This window comes from Anomaloglossus baeobatrachus, chromosome 5 (genome assembly GCF_048569485.1).
Source record: "Anomaloglossus baeobatrachus isolate aAnoBae1 chromosome 5, aAnoBae1.hap1, whole genome shotgun sequence".
Classification (NCBI taxonomy): Eukaryota; Metazoa; Chordata; class Amphibia; order Anura; family Aromobatidae; genus Anomaloglossus; species Anomaloglossus baeobatrachus.
This window is the reverse complement of record NC_134357.1, coordinates 392,478,900-392,498,488: the sequence shown is the minus strand read 5'-3', so window position 1 is coordinate 392,498,488 and position 19,589 is coordinate 392,478,900. Positions and strand designations below refer to the sequence as shown.

Here is a 19,589-nt window from a genome sequence, read left to right as displayed (position 1 = left end):
GGGAGCACTGCCTTACATCATGCTGTTCTCAGATGAGGTAGCAAAACCCTGCTGATAGATTCCCTTGAAGCATTGATCCAGCTAGTTTTCTGCTAGATATCGTCCCCACACTCGGTTTCCTCCCTGTCATACACAACTGGGGTTCCACCTGCAGGAAGTGATGTGGTGCAGTCCTAATGCTCAGGAATAGACAACTATGTGGAGGAGGGGGCTAACACAAGTCCTTCTCCACTCCTCATCAGACCTTTGATCAGCAAAGCAGAAACGAAACTTAGCAAACCAGCAACGTCATGAAAACTGAAACTAGTCTGTATTGCATAGATTTGCATATACACCCATTTCGAAGGCGGCCCAGGAATTGCTTTCAGGGAGTTTACATCCTGAAGGAAAGAAACACAGTGTCTGGACCTGAAGTGGTATGTTATTATTTATTATTATAGCGCCATTTATTCCATGGCGCTTTACATGTGAAGTCTGTTGAATCAATCTTGTGTCAAAATGCAATTGGCTTCTTCTGTAAATATTTGTATTGAGTGCAAATGTAAAGATATCCTTTCTACAATATCTGTAGAATTTTCCTCAATGTACATTACATTTCCCTTATAATAAGATACTTTTTTTCTGGTGAGCTTGTGATTTTACCCAGCAGCCAATCTGAACGTAAAGAGCTGTGGTATAAAACATGAAATATTGGTGGCGCATAGATAAGGCTATGTTCACACAGGACATCTTTTGCTGCGTTTTTGGTGCATTTTTGAGGTCACAAAGATGCACCTAAATGCATGCATTTCCTTCTCCCAGCAAAGTCTATGAGATTTCTATTTTGCTGTCTACACAGTGCATCTTTTTTCGCTGCATCTTGGCTGCGTTTGTGAAGATGCAGCATGTCATTTCTTTTGCGTTTTTCCAGCGTTTTTGAGCCCTTCCAGTCAATAGATTTGACTTAAAGGAAATCTGTCACAATTTTTTGGCCCTATAAGCCGCGGTCACCACCAGTGGGCTCTTACATACAGCATTCTAACATGCTGTATATGAGCCCAGACCGCTGTGTAGAAAATAAAAAACACTTTATAATTCTTACCTAAACCGGTCGCTGCTGCGGATGTGGCTCAAATGGGCGTCTTCATCATCCGGTGCCGGCGCCTCCTCTTTCGGCCATCTTCATCCTCCGTCTGAAGCCTGTGTGCATGAGGCGTCTATGTCATATGCACTCGCCGGTCCCGCGCATGCGCACTACAATGCTTTGATCTGCCCTGCTCAGGGCAGAACACAGTGTGCCTGTTCAGGACTTGAATGCCGGCGAGTGTGTATGACGTCGGACGCATCATGCACTGCAGCTTCAGAAGGACAACAGAGGTGGCAACAAAGATGGCCAAAAGAGGCGGCGACAAAGATGGCCGAAAGAGGCGGTGCCAGCACCGGAGGACGAAGACGCCCATCTGAGCCACATCTACTGGAGCGACCTTCTAGGTGAGTATTATAAAGTGTTTTTTGCGTTCTACAGAGCGGTCTGGGCTCTCATATACAGCATGTTAGTATGCTGTATATAAGAGCCTACTGGTGGTGGCTGCAGCTTTTAGGGCAAAAAACTGGTGACAGATTCTCTTTAAAAAACGCATTAGGCAAAATGCGTCAAAAACGCATGCGTTATTGGATGCGTTTTTGGGGCCAAAAACGCTTCATCTTTGTGGTTAAGAAAACATGCAGTGTATGAACATAGCCTAAAAGTTGTATTTCAGACCATCTCAAATATCCTTAAGACACAGCAGCTAAGGCTGCTTTCACACATCCGGTTTGTGCTGAGTGGCACAATCCGGCTCAAAAACATATGCAACGGATGCAGCGAAAAAAAACGGATCTGTTGCATAAGTTTTTCCATGCGACCCGTCCGGTTTTTGATGGATGCGGTTTGATACTGAGCATGCGCAATAGAAAAAAACGCATCCGGCGGCCGGATGCATTTTTTGCCGCAGGACGCCGCATCCAGCGTCCATAGGCTTGCATCGTGAATCGTGCCGCATCACGCCGGATCCGGCACGATGCGGTTTTTTTCGCTGCACAAAAAAACGTGCCAGGCAACGTTCCATCCGGCCGCCGCATGGGCTAAATATGCTGCATCCGGCAAAAACCGGACGCAACTCAATGCCATGCAGCACAATACGGCGCTAATGCAAGTCTATGCGGGAAAAAAACGCAACCGGCAGCAAAAAAAAACGTTTGCATTTTTTCTGCAGAGCGCCGTATTGTGCCGCTCAGCAAAAAACGGATGTGTGAAAGCAGCCTAAGCTATAATCACTGATCAATAACTACTGTATGTCCTAATGGAGCTGTCGGGACTGGTGGAGAGTTTTGCAGCAGCTTCAAGTTGCAGATTACTAGATAAAAAAAAAAAGATTGACAGTTTAATAATAAACTGGTTGTTCCATTAGCTAACACCCAGAAAGGTCACCTGTAGATGTTGGCCTGAGGCATTATATGCACATGTTGTTCTATTAATGCAATAACAGGTGCCACGTGTCAGTGTAGGAGCTGTATTTTATTTCTATGCGATTCGAACAATGTGCTCCTTTATCAGATACCACGTCAGGTGTTCACCAATGCCCCAGTGTATCTACAGATTTCATGTCAAGGAGAAGCTATTGTCCAGCTGTCAATAGTTAGAATTAGAGGCGTTGCTCGGTCTGAATATAGAATTGTATTTCTCATAAGGTATCTTCTATATTGTTCTCAGAGGCTACAGAAGGCAAAGCTGTGATAGTACAGCGGATAAAAAAAGGCGTACTACCCATGGATTCTACAGTGGACACCCACCTCAACACTTCACCGCAGGATCACGAGGTACCAGTTGTCAATTTACTCACATTCTATATCAAATTGTACACCTTGGTTTTCACCAAGCATTGAATTTGTATTGTTTGATATTAATATTGAAATATTTAATTGTGGAGAGAAAAGACCGGGCACCACAGACGAGCAACAATCAGCTTCGCACTTGTCTAAGGAACCAGACCGCTATTGCGGACATGGCACACCTGCGCCGGAGCTGCACGCTCAGTAACAGACTGCAGTCGCAGTGCAAAAATTCAGATCCAACACAGGAAAAAGGAAAAAAGCAGCAACTCACCGGGGGATGAGATCAAGTCTTCTTTATTGTGTGAACACGGGTGACATATATTGCAGGGAGAGGGAGCCGAAGCCTCAGACAATGGTGACTGATTTGCGCTAGTGTGGCGCTTCTACGGGTCCCGTAGAAGGAATGACCTATTTCCAGGATAGATGATGATAGCTTATAGATTGAAAGAGGTCTAACCTCTTAGGGGTACTTTGCACGCTGCGACATCGCTACTGCGATATCGTCGGGGTCAAATCGAAAGTGACGCACATCCGGCGCCAGTAACGACGTTGCAACGTGTAAAGCCTAGATGCGCCGTAAATCGGTGATCTGTGTAGCGTCAGACATTTTCATACTGTCGCACCAATAGGAGATACGATGTTGTTCCTCGTTCCTGCGGCAGCGCACATCGCTGTGTGTGAGCCGCAGGAGCGAGGAACATCTCCTTACCTGCTTCCACCGGCTATGCGTAAGGAAGGGGGTGGGCGGGATGTTTACGTCCCGCTCATCTCCGCCCCGCCGCTTCTATTGGCCGCCTGCCGTGTGACGTCGCTGTGACGCCGCACGACCTGCCCCCTTAGGAAGGAGGCGGGTCGCCGGCCACAGCGACGTCGCAGGGCAGGTAAGTGCGTGTGAAGCTGCCGTAGCGATCATGTTCACTACGGCAGCTATCACAAGATATCGCATGTGCGACAGGGGCGGGTACTATCGCCCTCGGCATCACAAGCATCGGCTAGCGATGTCGCAGTGTGCAAAGTACCCCTTAGGCCTATGGGTTCTTCGTACACTATTTCTGGCAGCCCCAGAAAGAATAAATGAAGCGGCGGTCGGGCATAAGACCTGTTGCTCCACTGTGTAATGGGGGATATGTGTTCTGTTAGAGATAATAAATTACCAGACAGTCTTGCTACAGAAAACCAAGTCTAATAGCCTGTTCCATAGTCAAAAATTCATTCTATTCTGGTTGCTGTAAGTGGAAGAATATTATGTGTTCTTCTCAGTAGACTTTTCTGTGGATACAGATGTCATCTGGGTCAGTATGATGTCTTCAATACTTAGGTGTCACTAAGAAGTTTTTATAAATTTCTCTGTTGGAAACCCAGCAAATTAGGAATGTGCGATGACGAGAACCCAGGTGTAATAAGACAGCAAACCACTAGGTGTTGCCAGGCACACTAGTAAAGTGGATCTGTCGAGTTTGTACACTAGGTGTCTCTATAAACAAGCCAGGGGTCGAAAACCAAAAGATAACATGACAAAAGAAGTGAGCAGAGCCAGAGTCAGGGGACGAGTGAGGGTCGGTAAACAGAGAGGTCACATAAGTACAAGCGAGCGAGCAGAGCTAAAGTCAGGGAACGAACCGAGTTCAGGGAATCAAGTCAGTAGGTAAGGAGACAGGAGGGGAACAGCGGAACTAGGTAACGAGACAAGATCAGGTCAGACACTTACGGGCTATCTGATAATTCCCTGAAGCGCGAGACCCTGTTCTTGGGATAGATGCTCTTTTTAATATTAGTTTCCTCAAATATTTAACACTCATGGCATATCCTGTGTATATCTATTAAATGTACAAGCTGGGACAACCCCCTTATCTTTCATTTTGTGTATTTATATTGACTTTTGCTTATAGAAGAAGCACCCTCCTCCTTGACTGATCTCACATTGAACTACACGTGCTTTTCCTCAAAATTTGTATAAAAATCTAAAGAGAAAAAAATTAATAAGGTTTACAAATTTGGCCTGTCACATACATCATTAATCAAAAAGGTCTATGGAGCCTCTGTTAGGAGTCTCAACACAGAAACCAGCCAGATATCCCTCCGGGAAGGGCCCAGCCCAAGGGGTGACTCTTTTTAGGAGACCACCATAACCACCATATTAAGTGGCCCTTTTAGTCAATATCCAACTTTTTGACAAGTTTAAAGATATGACAAGGGAAATACCAAGGCCAGGTATCCATCCACAGACAGCTGTTTCGGGGTATTGCCCCTCATCAGTGTGGAGTAGGATTCTGGCTGAGTGGGAGCAATGCCTAGTAGACCAACAAAACAATCACTGATTTCGGGGAGACCAGCCAGAGAAAACACCGCCAGCAGCCAGCGAGGGCGCTCAGGACAGTGAAATCCTAAGTACATTGCCCCCTGGGAAATATGCAAATCAAAAAGGTCCATGGAGCCTCTGTTAGGAGTCTCAACACAGAAACCAGCCAGATATCCCTCCGGGAAGGGCCCAGCCAAGGGGTGACTCTTTTTAGGAGACCACCATAACCACCATATTAAGTGGCCCTTTTAGTCAATATCCAACTTTTTGACAAGTTTAAAGATATGACAAGGGAAATACCAAGGCCAGGTATCCATCCACAGACAGCTGTTTCGGGGTACTGCCCCTCATCAGTGTGGAGTAGGATTCTGGCTGGGTGGGAGCAATGCCTAGTAGACCAACAAAAACAATTTCCCTTGTCATATCTTTAAACTTGTCAAAAAGTTGGATATTGACTAAAAGGGCCACTTAATATGGTGGTTATGGTGGTCTCCTAAAAAGAGTCACCCCTTGGCTGGGCCCTTCCCGGAGGGATATCTGGCTGGTTTCTGTGTTGAGACTCCTAACAGAGGCTCCACGGACCTTTTTGATTTGCATATTTCCCAGGGGGCAATGTACCTAGGATTTCACTGTCTTGAGCGCCCTCGCTGGCTGCTGGCGGTGTTTTCTCTGGCTGGTCTCCCCGAGATCAGTGATTGTTTTGTTTTACATACATCATTAATGAATAAATAAAACATTTGGTCCTTGATACCAGATTAGGCTTCACACTAGACAGATATGCAAATTGCCTCTTCAGAGAGGCAGATGAAGTGAACTCTAGGGCCACCAATAGGACAGAACAATCCTAAAAGTCAATATCTACCCTTGCCATATGACTTAAGAAAAAAGCCAGGCATGTCACTCTCCACAAGCACCCTGAAACACCGTGTCTGCAAATTGGGATTCTGATCTGGCAAATATCCTGAGTCATATTGCAAAGGATTGTTAAAAAATCCACTTGTGACTTTTAGGATCGCTACTTCCAATAGGTGGCGCTGCGCTAAGGTTTGTCTCCTTTAGGCTAGTTTCACACTTGCGTTGGGTTGAATCCGCTGGGTCCGTTGCTGCATCGTTTTGACGCATCCGTTATTTTTGTGGTGTCAACGGATGCAACGGATCCGTTATTTCACAGGAATCCGTTAGCTGATTCCTGTGAAATAATGGACCGTTGCATCCGTTTGGCGTCCGTTAGGCATCCGTCTAACGGAATCAATCGGCTCTGTTTTATTTCTTTTTTCATTTTTTTTCATTCTGGGCATGCTCAGTAGAAATTAGCGGAATCCAGCAGCGGATTCCGTTGTTAAGCACTTAGCAACGGAATCCGCTACCACAGGGAACCATTATAAATTTTAACGGAATCCGTTGGTTGGCGTCATTTTGACGCAAGCATTTAACGTTACATTCTGCTTTGCTTCCGCACAGAAGCAACGGAGCGTCAGCCAACGGAAGCAGCGCAGGTACTTTTGGCACAATCCGTCATCAATGCAAGTCTATGGGAAACAGCGGAATCCGTTAACGGATTCCGCTGTTTCCCAAGACAGCGGATTGCGCCAAAAAAAAAAACAACGCAAGTGTGAAAGTACCCTTACTGGAGAGACAATTTGAAACTCTCCACAATAGAAACATTATATCTTAGATCTCAGTCAGAAGCCTCTCATTCATCCAAATCAGATCTCATGATTTGTATTGATGAGGGTTCAGTTTTTATCCTAAGTCATATGGCAAGGTTTGTTTATAAGTTGATATAGATGGCTGGACCATCGTTGTAAATAAGCACCTGTACTCTGTGTGACCCCACCTCATTGTAGATTGTAAGCTCTTACGAGCAGGGTTGTCATTATTTTGCCTTAATTATTGGGACATGGGACAAGTACAATAATCATAAACAAAATAAGGCAGACAGGTACAGGAGGAGAGAGGACCCTGCTCGCGAGGCCCTACAGTCTTCAAGGGATGAGTGAGGAAACAGGTGAAGGTAGAGATGGTCTTGCGTTGCTATAGCAGACTGAGGGTTGTAGGCTTGTCGAAAGAAGGTGAGTCTTCAGGTTCCTTTTGAAGCTTTTCAAGCTAGGCAAGAGTCTGATATGTTGTGGCAGAGAGTTCCAGATTATGGGAGAGGCACGGGAGAAATCTTCGATGCAGTGTGGGAAGAGAAGATGAGAGGGGAGTAGAGAAGGAGATCTTGTGAGAATCAAAGGTTATGTGCAGGTAAGTACCGGGAGACTAGGTCAGAGATGTAGGGAGGAGACAGGTTGTGGATGCTTTGTAGGTCATGGATAGGGTTTTGAACTGGGGTCATTGGGCAATGGGAAGCCAGTGAAGGGATTGGCAGAGAGAAGTCAGGAAGTATCGGGGAGACAGGTGGATTAGTCGGGCAGCATAGTTTAGAATAGATTGTAGGGGTACAAGACTGTTAGAAGGGAGGCCACAGAGCAGGGGTTGCAATAATCCATGCGGGAGATAATAAGGGCATGCACAGCTTCTTGGGAAAGGAATATTCAAATCCAGGAAATATTTTTGAGCTGGAGACATGTCTCCTTACAATCAAAGGAATGGCAAGGGATGGATTCTCTTACTGTGATTGTCAGGGACACTTTAGAAAATGCAAGGGAGGGTCCTCTGTGATACCAGGTGAAATAATACAGCAGCCCTAAGAGACAGTTCATGGATGACACGAATTACTCGAAAATCTCGCATTGCACTCTGACCAATGTTAGGCAATGAGGGTGAGCAGTTGTGCAGCTTTTATCACATCCAGATTCTGGATGCGAGAAAAGCAGCAGCATGCTGCGATTTTCTGCTACAGCCGTATCACTTGCACCCATTCAAGTGAATAGGTGCGAGGGATACATCGGACTGCACTCGGATGTTATCCCAGTGCAGTGCGATATACGCACAGGCTGACAATGGAGGAGATGGGAGGATTAACCCCTCCCTCTCCTCCGCAGCGCCCGCACTCAGCTTCACAGCTGTGACCTGATCGGAAGATCGGGTCATAGTCGCATGACACTCAGCTCACGCTCGCAGCAGAACCTGAGCTGGGGGTCATTAGCATCTCGCATCGGATGCCATACGCTCGTGTGAGTCCAGCCTAAGATATCCAAATCTAAAAAAAGCCCACTCCAACTTCAAAAAATATTAAGCTTTGATATTTATGAGTCTTTTGGGTGGATTGAGAACATAGTTGTTGATCAATAATAAAAAAAACCTCCAAAATACAACTTGCCTAATAATTCTGCACACGGTGTATATAATATATATATGTATATATATATATATATATATATATATATGTGTATATATATATATATATATATATATATATATACAGTTGAAACTAGAAGTTTACATACACTATCTAAAAAGACACATCTGCATGTTTTTCTCACTATCTGACATGAAATCATAATAAACCTTTCCTGTTTTAGGTCAATTAGGAACCAAGATTATTTATATTTGCCAAATGCCAGAATAATGAGAGAGAATGTTTTAAGGCATTTTTATTACTTTCTGCAAAGTCAAAAGTTACATACATTTCATTAGTATTTGGTACCATTGCCCTTAAACTTTATGACTTGGGTCAAACGTTTTGGATATCCTTCCACTATAGTTGGTAGATTTTTGCTACTCCATCTGAATTTTTTTTGGGATCCAGCCTCATAATATTAACATAGTGATCTTAAACTGATTCTATTTAAATCCATAAGAAATGTGGAAAAAAATATAAAATGTGTTAATGAAATGGGCCTGTATGGTCTATTTATCTCATTCATTGTGAAGCCTTAATAATTTAGTAAAATGAAGCTTCCTAACAGGAAATTATCTTCTTCTCTATAGACGAAGAGTGATGCACTTGCTACTGCAAGAAGAATCAATGGTGAAGTAATACAGCCAACACCAAAGGTAACCAAGCAATTGATAAGTGATATAAATCTCCAACTTTCCCAAATGCAGATGTTTTCTTGGGAAACCGTCAGTAACATTCGCAGCAATATTACCATGATGCAAAGGAACCATGCACTATACCAGTCAAATCTCTGTAAAATCTACCGTGATTGTCATCACTTACTGGAAATGGAGGAAGAGATGAGCATGGCCGAAAGTAAGAAACAAGAAGACCAAGCCATGTTGAGGTTGGAGGAGAAATCATTACAACTGGTTCTACAACTTATGGAACAAATTGAAAGCACAAAAACAATAAACCAACTCAGTGTCATTGAAGATATGTTGAAGAATTTAGAAAGACCTGAAGAGCATAGATATAGCCGAGCCTCCTGTGGCAGCTCCGAACTTCAAAACAGATGATGCATATGGTGAAACCAGTACCAGAACAAATACTATTGGATCCACAAACTGCACATCCAGAATCTCGCCTTGTCCCCAGACTTCAAACAAGTGAGATTTGAGCCAAGCCCCCAAACGATAAAAGTAACTTCACAATCTTTTGAGCCAGGGTTATATGTTTTGGGAACACCAGGATTTAAGTCTGGTCGGCATTACTGGGAAGTAAACGTAGGAAAATAAAAGTAATTGGCTCATAGGGGGTTGTAAAGGAGTCAGTGGAACGCAAGGGCTTATGGGACTTGAATTCATCAAATGGCTACTGGGTTTTACGTAAGCAAGGAGACACTGTATATTATGGCATTGGGGACACTTGCGAAAGGCTAACATATAATTCTTTTCCTACGAGGATTGGAGTCTGCTTGGATTTATTTAAAAGCCACCTGGTCTTTTACGATGCCAATACTACAACTATCATTTTTCAAGTGTCTCTCTGTTTTGTAAAGGAGACATTGCTTCCTTTTTTCTGCCCTGGATATCCTATGAGAGAAGACGACTGGTGCCCACTAAGTATATGTGCCTAGGAATATAAGCATCATTTTTACTATATCAACCTGTTGATCTTCAGATTTCTAGATGATTGACTACAATTTGCCATGCATATATGATCTAATGCTCATTTGTCCAAGAGCTATCTCTGCTGACTCCACCATTAAAAATTAACAGTGTCCATATGTTTTCAATAGGTATAGCAGAAAAATCAGCTCCTGTAACATCTCTGGCAGCTTATCTTTTGGAGAACAAAATATCTCCGTTATCTAGAGAAACTTAAAGCTGGGTTTACACACTGCAACGTCGCAAAGGACATCGCTGTAACGTCACCGGTTTTGTGACGTAACAGCGACCTCCCCTAAGTCTCTGCTAAGTCTCTGGTGAGCTGTCAAACAGGCAAACCTGGCCAACAACGCAACAGCGATCCGGACCTGCAGAGCGACCTAGCTGGTTGTTGGGGGACGTTGATAAGCAGCTTTTTGAAAGGGAAGTTGCTAACGAAGTCGCTGCAAAGTCTTTCACACACTGAAACTTTGTAGGGGATGCATGCTGCACAGCGGGAAACAAAAGGACCTAGGAATGGTCCTGAACGATTTGTAGCGATCAGCAACTTCACAGCAGGGGGCCAGGTCGCTGATGTGTTTCACACACTGCAACATCGCAAACGACATCGCTATTGCGTCACAAAACCGGTGACGTTACAGCGATGTCGTTTGAGATGTTGCAGTGTGTGAACCCAGCTTAAGACTTCTGTTATCAAATTATCTAGTAGAACCAGTTATGTAACGTTATGCCGTAGTTTCAATCCTTCCCTATGCCCATGGCTGATTATTTTCTATCTACTAATGTGACAGGTGGCTGTTTGCTAAGTTTTCTGGAGTGACCTTCCTATACTAATAATAATAATCTCCTACCTATTCGTCAATTGGCACTCCAGGTTTGGTGGGATTCTAAAAAGCTTCTGCAGTTTAATTTTCTGACCATTCCCTTTGGCACAATCTGACCCTTCCATCCATATTAACAGTTCTTTATGGATTGCTCGGGGAGTTAGAAGTTTGGGCGATGTGTACAATAATAATGTACCTTATGCATATCCACAGTTGAGAACTCTGTTATCCCTTGCCCATACATGTTTAGGTACTTTTCAGTTGAAGCATGCCATCTCTATATCAACATATCCCCTCAATGGTATTCTTTGATTCCAGGGCCCCTAAAGAGTTGATCTCTGTTAACTATACACATTTCTTGCTGGCCAAGGTTGTTTTTTTCCTCAATGCCAGTGGAGACGAGATGGAGAACACCCAATTACCTATTGTCGGTGGAAGACTGGATGGATGTTATTTGTTCACAATTTTGTGCCCTCATCTGTGATTATTGATAAGCTGATCCAGTTTAATATTATACTAGAAGGTGGCCCGATTCTACGCATCGGGTATTCTAGAATTTACGTATTGTGTAGTTCATGTATGATTTTTGTTATAGATTTTATATATATACTATATATATATATATATATATATATATATATATATAGATGTTGTTGTGTGTAGTTACCAAGTGTTTGTGTAGGGGCGCTGTACATGTTCTGGGTGTTGTCTGGGTGTGGGCGGGGGGGTGAGAGCGGTGTTGCATGTGTGTTGCGTTGTTTGTGGAGCGCTGTGTGTCTGTCGCGTTGTGTGTGTGTGTTTGCGCGGTTTTGTGTGGGTGTGGTGTGGTTTTGGGGGGGAGGTATGTTTTGTGCAATGTGTGTGTTGTGCGGTATGTGCGTATATTTATGTATGCCGCGGTGTTTGTGTGTTGGGTGTTGTGTGTGTGCAGCGGTTGTCTGTGTGTGTGGGTGTCTGTGTATGGCGGTGTTTGTGGTTCCGTGTGTGTGTGTGTGTGTGTGTGTTGGGGGGGAGGTGTGCACCTCCCATCGTGCTCCATCCCCCATGCTGCGCACCCCCCATCATGCCCCATCCCCTATGCTGCGCATTCCCCATCGTGCTCCATCCCCCATGCTGCGCACCCCCCATCGTGCTCCATCCCCCATGCTGCGCACTTCCCCATCGTGCTCCATCCTCCATGCTGCGCACTCCCCATCGTGCTCCATCCTCCATGCTGCGCACTCCCCATCATGCTCCATCCCCCCATGCCTGCGCACCCCCCCATCGTGCTACATCCCCCATGCTGCGCACCCCCCCATCATGCTATATCCCCCATGCTGCGCACTCCCCATCGTGCTACATCCCCCATGCTGCGCACTCCCCATCGTGCTACATCCCCCATGCTGCGCACACCCCCATCGTGCTACATCCCCCATCGTGCTACATCCCCCATGCTGCGCACTCCCCATCGTGCTACATCCCCCATGCTGCGCATCCGCCATCGTGCTCCATCCGCAATGCTGTGCACTCCCCATCGTGCTACATCCCCCATGCTGCGCACTCCCCCATCGTGCTACATCCCCCATGCTGCGCACTACCCCATCGTGCTACATCCCCCATGCTGCGCACTCCCCATCGTGCTACCTCCCCCATGCTGAGCACCCCCCATCGTGCTACATCCCCCATCGTGCTACATCCCCCATCGTGCTACATCCCCCATGCTGCGCACTCCCCATTGTGCTACATCCCCCATGCTGCACACTCCCCATCGTGCTACAACCCCCATGCTGCGCACTCCCCATTGTGCTACATCCCCCATGCTGCGCACTCCCCATCGTGCTACATCCCCCATGCTGCGCACTTCTCCCCATCGTGCTACATCCCCCATGCTGCGCACCTCCCCCATCGTGCTACATCCCCCATGCTGCGCACCCCATCGTGCTACATCCCCCATGCTGCGCACCCCCCCATCGTGCTAACATCCCCCATGCTATAATAGTTCTCCTATTATACTCAGAGAGGAGTATAATAGGAGGACTGTAATAGGAGGAAGTAGTCCTGGGGGGGAGAGGAGTATAATGCCGGCTCCCTGCACATGTGTACCGGGAGCTGGTGTACACTGGTAACTATGATACATATCGGGTAACTAAGGGACCTTAGTTACCCGATGTGTATAATGGTTACCAGCGTTCACAAGCTCCGTCAAGATCCCAGCATCGCAAGGTTATGTCTGGCGCTGCTGGGATCGTGACGGAGCCGGTGTACACTGGTAACTATGAAACACATCGGGTAACCAAGGGACCTTAGTTACCCGATGTGTATAATGGTTACCAGCGTTCACGGGCTCCGTCAAGATCCCAGCATCGCAAGGTTATGTCTGGCACTGCTGGGATTGTGACGGAGCCGGTGTACACTGGTAACTATGATACACATCGGGTAACCAAGGGACCTTAGTTACCCGATGTGTATAATGGTTACCAGCGTTCACCGGGGCTCCGTCAAGATCCCAGCATCGCAAGGTTATGTCTGGCGCTGCTGGGATCGTGACGGAGCCGGTGTAGAAGCAAGCGATATCCCAGGATGTTGTGAGTGTGTGGATGTGATGTGTGAGGTGTGTGTGAGAGTGAGTGTGATCTGATGTGTGTGTGTGTACTCACCTGGGAGTCGGGTAGCTCCGTGTCAGTTGAGCCAGAGCGAGCGTGCATTGCGTGAGGGGGGGCGGGGGCCTGCAGAGAGCCGGGGCGAAAAGGCCAATCCGTGTGGGGGGGCGGGGCCATGGCGAGCCCAGCGGCCAATCAGCTTTGTGGTCACCATAAGGACACAATTTTGGAGCATGACAGACAGACAGAATAAGGCAATTATATATATAGATATCAAACTTATCTGACTCCTGTTCGTCTACACAAGATGAGCAGGACCCCTTCCGTAGAATACCATGTGGCCATTCTCCTAATGCTGACTTTTGGCATATGTTAATCCCTCTTTTTGGATTAATGTTTTTATGTTGCTATCCTCTCTATTGTCAATCACTATATTGTGAGAGAACTAAACTGGCCTTAGTTGCGTTGTTCGATTTAAGAACATTGACAGCATCACCCTTGAATCTTTCTCCGTGAAATCTTACCCTTAGCTCTCCACTGGATCGTTGACTGTCCCCCCACAATTGGTAGATGGAAAGTCATAGTTAACATTAATATTTCATATTGCAAAATTATCTTTCAGAATAGGGAATTCCCAGCTAAATTTTGGGGTGTTTGGGTGGGTAGTCTCCTAACCTCTTGACCCTCAAGTTATAGCAGGTAGTTAAATTTCGTTCTTGATATGTTAATTTGTGCTATACCTGTTCTGGTTTTTTTTCCTTCCCTTATCTCAGCCTGAAGTGTTGTGAACCTGATACCCACACTCCTCTGATGTTTTGCTCATGGCTTGAGTCTCTGATCAGTCTTAATGTCTTTTCTAGCCAAAGAACCCTGTATATTTTTCTGCTCCATGGATATGTTCTTCCAGGCTGTGATAATATGACTTCTGTTTTATATATGTAACCACTTCATTGATTGCATAACTTGTTCTAGCTCATTGCATTTTCTTTTGCAATAAGTTAAATTAAACAAATTTAAAAAAAAAATATCTCCATTATCTTTCGGGGGAGGGCAGAGAAGTCTTTATACACATTAGGTGTATAAAGTTTGATACTTCCAATATCATAGAGTTGCAAACTTTAATCTAACATGTATAGGGGCTAACCAGAGTAGATTCTGTCAGGAAGACATCCAGAAACCCTATATGATGAAACACCTTATATCCTTTTTGTTTACTGTTATCCATTTCTGCTTTAAAATGTTTTCCTTTGGCTTTGGACTCTTCTTAGTACAATTTTTGCTCAATCTACATAAGGTTTTAAAATACAAATAGAAAACAGTTAGGTTGAGAAATGGCATGATGTGATGGCTGCCTTGCTGCTTTCTCCTCTGGTCAGTTTAAAGGGGCGTTCCAACTTTTAACACTTCCTTATTTTTAGGTGTCAACTTCTGTGCTGATATATCTACATGATGCTGCACAGAATTGAAGAAAGTTGTCTAATGGCAGGCAATATGATAACATAAAAAATACCAAAACATATGTTTAAACCTCTCACCAGTAGCAATGATACCATCTATATCATGCAGATTACCACTGCAGCCGATCATTGGCCTCAGCATTCATGATGGCACATAATTAATGTGGCCTCTGAGGCCAATGATTTGCTACAGTGGTCATGTGAATTATGTTGGATACATCATTACTGCAAGAATATCAGAAGCACTGCAGTGGATTTGGAAGATGAGTTATAGTTATTTGTTATAGTGTTGCCAGTAATTAGGCAACTTACAGGAAATGTCGGCAATACCTCTTTAGTAAGGTGTGTTGTTATTTTGTGTCAGGTACAGATCCCCAAGTTCAATAACAACATGTAGGCAATCTGCATCTACCACTAGAGGGAGCTTAGGAGCTTTCTGCATACTGTTAAGAGGACCTGTCAGTAGGATATAGCAATATAAATTATAGGCATGGCTATAATGGCACTGCGAAACTGATACCTTTGGTGAAGGAATCCAATCTTTGGTTGTTTTTTAATTAGCCTTTGAAGTTTTCATCTAATGACAGCTCTGTTCATCGGAGCAGGACTGCGGATAGGATCATTTTCTGCTCCTCTGCCTCTCCACTTGCTTTCTGTGTATCTATGACATTTCACTGAATATTCAGTACCCTGTCTCCTTGAGCAGGGCAGATCAAAGTATTGTAGTTCGTCTACACGGTACCTCAATGCCGACTTGTGTGCATAATGTAGGACACGTCATGCTACCAGGCTTCAGAAGAAGATGGCCGAAAGAGGAGGCACCAATACCGGAGAACGGTGACACCCATCCGACCAGTGTGTACCGCAACGCCCCTTAGGTGAGTATTATAAAGTTATTTTTATGTTCCACACAGCGGCCTGGGCTCTTATACAGCATGTTAGAATGCTGTATATAAGAGCCCACTGGTGGTGGCCGCAGCTGATAGTCTCCAAATCTGGGGACAGGTTCCCTATAAAGTGAAGTGAATGTCGCTTAGCTCATGTGCAGTACTTTAGGTATCCATGGTTATGATCACACATACAGTATAGTGACAGATAGTTAGTTGCTAGTGGTCATAACCATGGATACCTAAGGTCCTGCAATGCCCTGCACATGAGGTAAGCGACATAGTGAATCAGTAGACATAGTAGAACTATACTACATTGTATACATATTAATGTGTAATGTGAATTGTCATGCTTACATGTAGACTATGTGCCCACGTTGCGTTCTGTCCCTGCAGAAATTTCTGCAGCGATTTGAACAGCACACGTGTGCTTCAAATCGCTGCAGAAACAGTCCGTAATGAAAAACCGATTTCATGCGCTCTGGATGCAGCCTCTCCCATAGACAGAGCGGGACCTGCATCCAAAGCGCATGAAAGAAGTGACATGTTGCTTTTTAGAACGCAGCGCTTCGGCAGCAGCAGACGTTCTGCGTTCTAATACGCTACATGGGCATGGATTAGGCACAATCTTCATAGATTATGCAGGGGACGCAGAACGCATGCAGTTACGCTGCGGTGTAGAACGCAGCGTAACTGCATGAAAATACGCTACGTGGGCACCTAGCCTATTACTGTGTTGCTCTGTATTGTGAGGAGGTTGTGTTTTCCCCAGCACAGGCAGAACTGACCAAAGAACAGAATGACCCAATAAGGAGGGTCTGGGGAAAGTATGCGTAGCAGCAAGACCACGAGTAGCTTACAGATCCTTAACCACTTTCACAAGCTTTAACGTACATTTATATCAAAGGTCGTGTCCCTGCTACATCTTTCCCTGCATATGACGGCTGAATTAATCAGCCGTCATGTGTCTCTAACAGTCGTGGGTGGATCAGACATCCTATTAACCAGTCAAATCATGTTGTCTCTGACAGCTGAATTTAAGACATGACGGTGAGGAGCACGCAGCCGTCAGCTTTACCCTAGCTGGCTACAAAAGATAGGGGGGACCTCACGTCGGTTTTTTTTTAATTATTTATTTATTTATTGGCTAAAGACAAGGCTAAGCACCCTTTAGTGCCACATGAAAGGCACTAAAGGGTGCCAGCTTAGAATATGCAGGGGGGTAGGACATTATATTGGTCTTTCTCATCTATTATCTATCCCTCTATCTATCCCTTGATTCATTCATCCATCCCTCTATTTATCCCTCTAGCTATCTGTCTCTATCCCTCTATCTAGCTGCTTCCGTTTTTTTGCAGTATGAAAAAAATAGGAAGGTACGCAGATGACACACGGACCATATACAGAACGGAACGGATGCCACACAGTTGCATCCGTGAAAAAACATGACCATTTTTTTGCAGACCGCAAAAACGGGGCAGTCCTGTGAATGTAGCCTAATCAAGAGGCTTATGAGGGTGATGTATTTAATTACAAAAAACTGTTTTTTCTTGGTGTATGTGTTTATTTACTGTCACTTACAGATTACTAAGGGGGGGGGTCTCATAGACCCTAACGATTAATATCTGGCTTAGAGGCAGCTGTGGGCTGTGATTAACTTCATATTAGCCTGATTGCCACCGTCCCAGAGCAACCAGGAAGAGCCAGGTAAAGTGCTGGGATTGTCACATCTAATGGATGTGACAATCCTGAGTGGCTGCAGGCTGCTATTTTTAGGCACGGGGCGGCTCAATAAATAGGGGTCTCCCCAGCCTGACAATACCAGCCCCCAGCTTTTGTGGTTTATCATGCCTGGGTACCAAAATTCGGGGGGACTGAATTTCATTTATTTTTAAATTATTTTTGTAAATCAAGAAAAAAGCCGCATGCAGTTCCTCTTATTTGGATACACAGCCAAGATAAGCGTACGGCTGGGGGCTGCATACTGTAGCCATATGCTTTTTCTGTTCTTGGTGTCATAATATGGGAGAAAAACACAGTGAAAAATGTTATGCGTTTTATACCACAATAATGATCCGCAGAGTTGAATTGCTTTCCCGCTCATCGACCGTCTTGGCGCCCGTGATTGGTTGTAGGCAGATGCTGTCACATACGCTAAGGGTGCGTCTGACTGCAACCAATCACAGGAGACAGGACAGCCGGAGGACGGGGAAAGCAGTGCATATGAATGAGCAGTAATTAGCGGCCCAGCAAGTGAAGGAGAAGCCACGGGAGCAGTGTACAGCTGCAACGGAGCCTCGGTCAGTATGAAGCGCTTTCTTCTTTTTTTTTTTTTTACTTTACTATTAATTTTTAATTTCACAAGTGCCTGATCCGGATGACACATACGTAATCCAGGGCCTGGTTCTGCCCAACAATAGCCTCTGATACTCTGAAAAGAGGGCTGTTTACCCCTACACTGACTGATAGAACGAGTTTTTTCAGTAGCTACTCTGAAAAGATGACGCAAAGTTTCATGAACCTCCATTTTCAACAACCCACAAAGTACAGTTTCATCAACACAGTATGATAGCCCCGACACAACCCACCACATTTTATAATGGCTCACACACAGTATAATGCGCTTCACATAGACATCCAAATACTATAATGTCCCCCTCATACAGCCCAGCAAACTATATTTTGGCCCCTACACAGATCAAAACAGTATAATGGCTGCCCCACCTAATGATTAAAAAATTGCTCATCTCTCCCCATTCTCCCGCTGCTCCAATCTTCGCAGCAGGTGTCCTGAATGTTCGGCACTGGTCTGCAGAGGGTGCGTTGAAGTGACATTATTGTGCCCTCTGCACTGAGACATCAGAGCTCATAAGCACAGGGAGAATAATGGAGGAGGGAGCCGTCAGATCATTGCTTTCAATTATATTGGCATTTATCGTTCAGTTGAACGTGCAATACAGGACGGATGAGGGTCCAGTGCAGGCCCTGGAACTGGCCCCCTGACTCACAGGTCCCTTAGTAGCAACGTGGTCTGCCGCCATGAGCGGTACACAACTGTATATATCTTTCAATTTTAAATAAATATTTATATATATATATATAATCTAATATATAAAGCTGTGTGTGTGTGTGTGTGTGTGTGTGTGTGTGTGTGTGTGTGTGTGTGTGTGTGTGAGTCCGCTAAAGGAATCCGCACTCTCATTTACAATGTTTTTTTGCACAGATGACCCATGTGACCCAGGGAACGTCGTAGACTACGGTTTCACAGGAAAATGTAACCCTGCGCTTTACAGTTACTCTCCAAAAAACATGACTCCATTAAAGTGAATGGAGCCTGGAACTACAGTTTATTAATCTCAGCTGTGATTGGTTACTATAGTAACAAAGGACAGTGTTCGTATAAGAGGTAATAAGATGTCAGTGGGGAGACGGATAGAGAGAGACAGACAGGGAAAGAAAAGAGACGGAAAGCTAGAGACAGACAGAGACAGACGGTGAACGAGACAGTGCGGAAATGAAAGCCACCTCACAGACCTGCATCATGCTAGTAGTGACATAGCCATGCTGTGATGTATGACAGCATGACCAAAATATCATGTAGCCCAAGGAAAAAATAGTGGTCAAGATTTTTCACAAAAATCTGCAGTAACTATATTTTATTGTAGATGATGATGATTATTATTATTATCGCACTATTTCTTGCTTGCTGCTACACAGTGTAGATATGTGAATCCTCACATCACATGCAGCAGACA

The 19,589-nt window shown here is 44.9% G+C and overlaps 1 protein-coding gene and 1 pseudogene across 1 annotated transcript in view; both read left to right on the top strand.

Annotated features, from left to right (window-relative positions):
- The first annotated feature begins 270 nt into the window (after positions 1-270).
- The window catches only part of LOC142310186 (E3 ubiquitin-protein ligase TRIM21-like), a 77,095-nt gene continuing 57,776 nt past the window's right edge, over positions 271-19,589 (top strand). Inside the window, exons 1-3 of the mRNA XM_075347668.1 lie at positions 271-416; positions 2,732-2,838; positions 9,029-9,094. Coding sequence (XP_075203783.1) covers positions 2,788-2,838; positions 9,029-9,094 — 117 coding nt within the window. The 5' untranslated portion in view covers positions 271-416; positions 2,732-2,787. The remainder of the gene's footprint in view (positions 417-2,731; positions 2,839-9,028; positions 9,095-19,589) is intronic.
- Positions 9,140-10,559, top strand: LOC142310525 (nuclear factor 7, ovary-like; annotated as a pseudogene).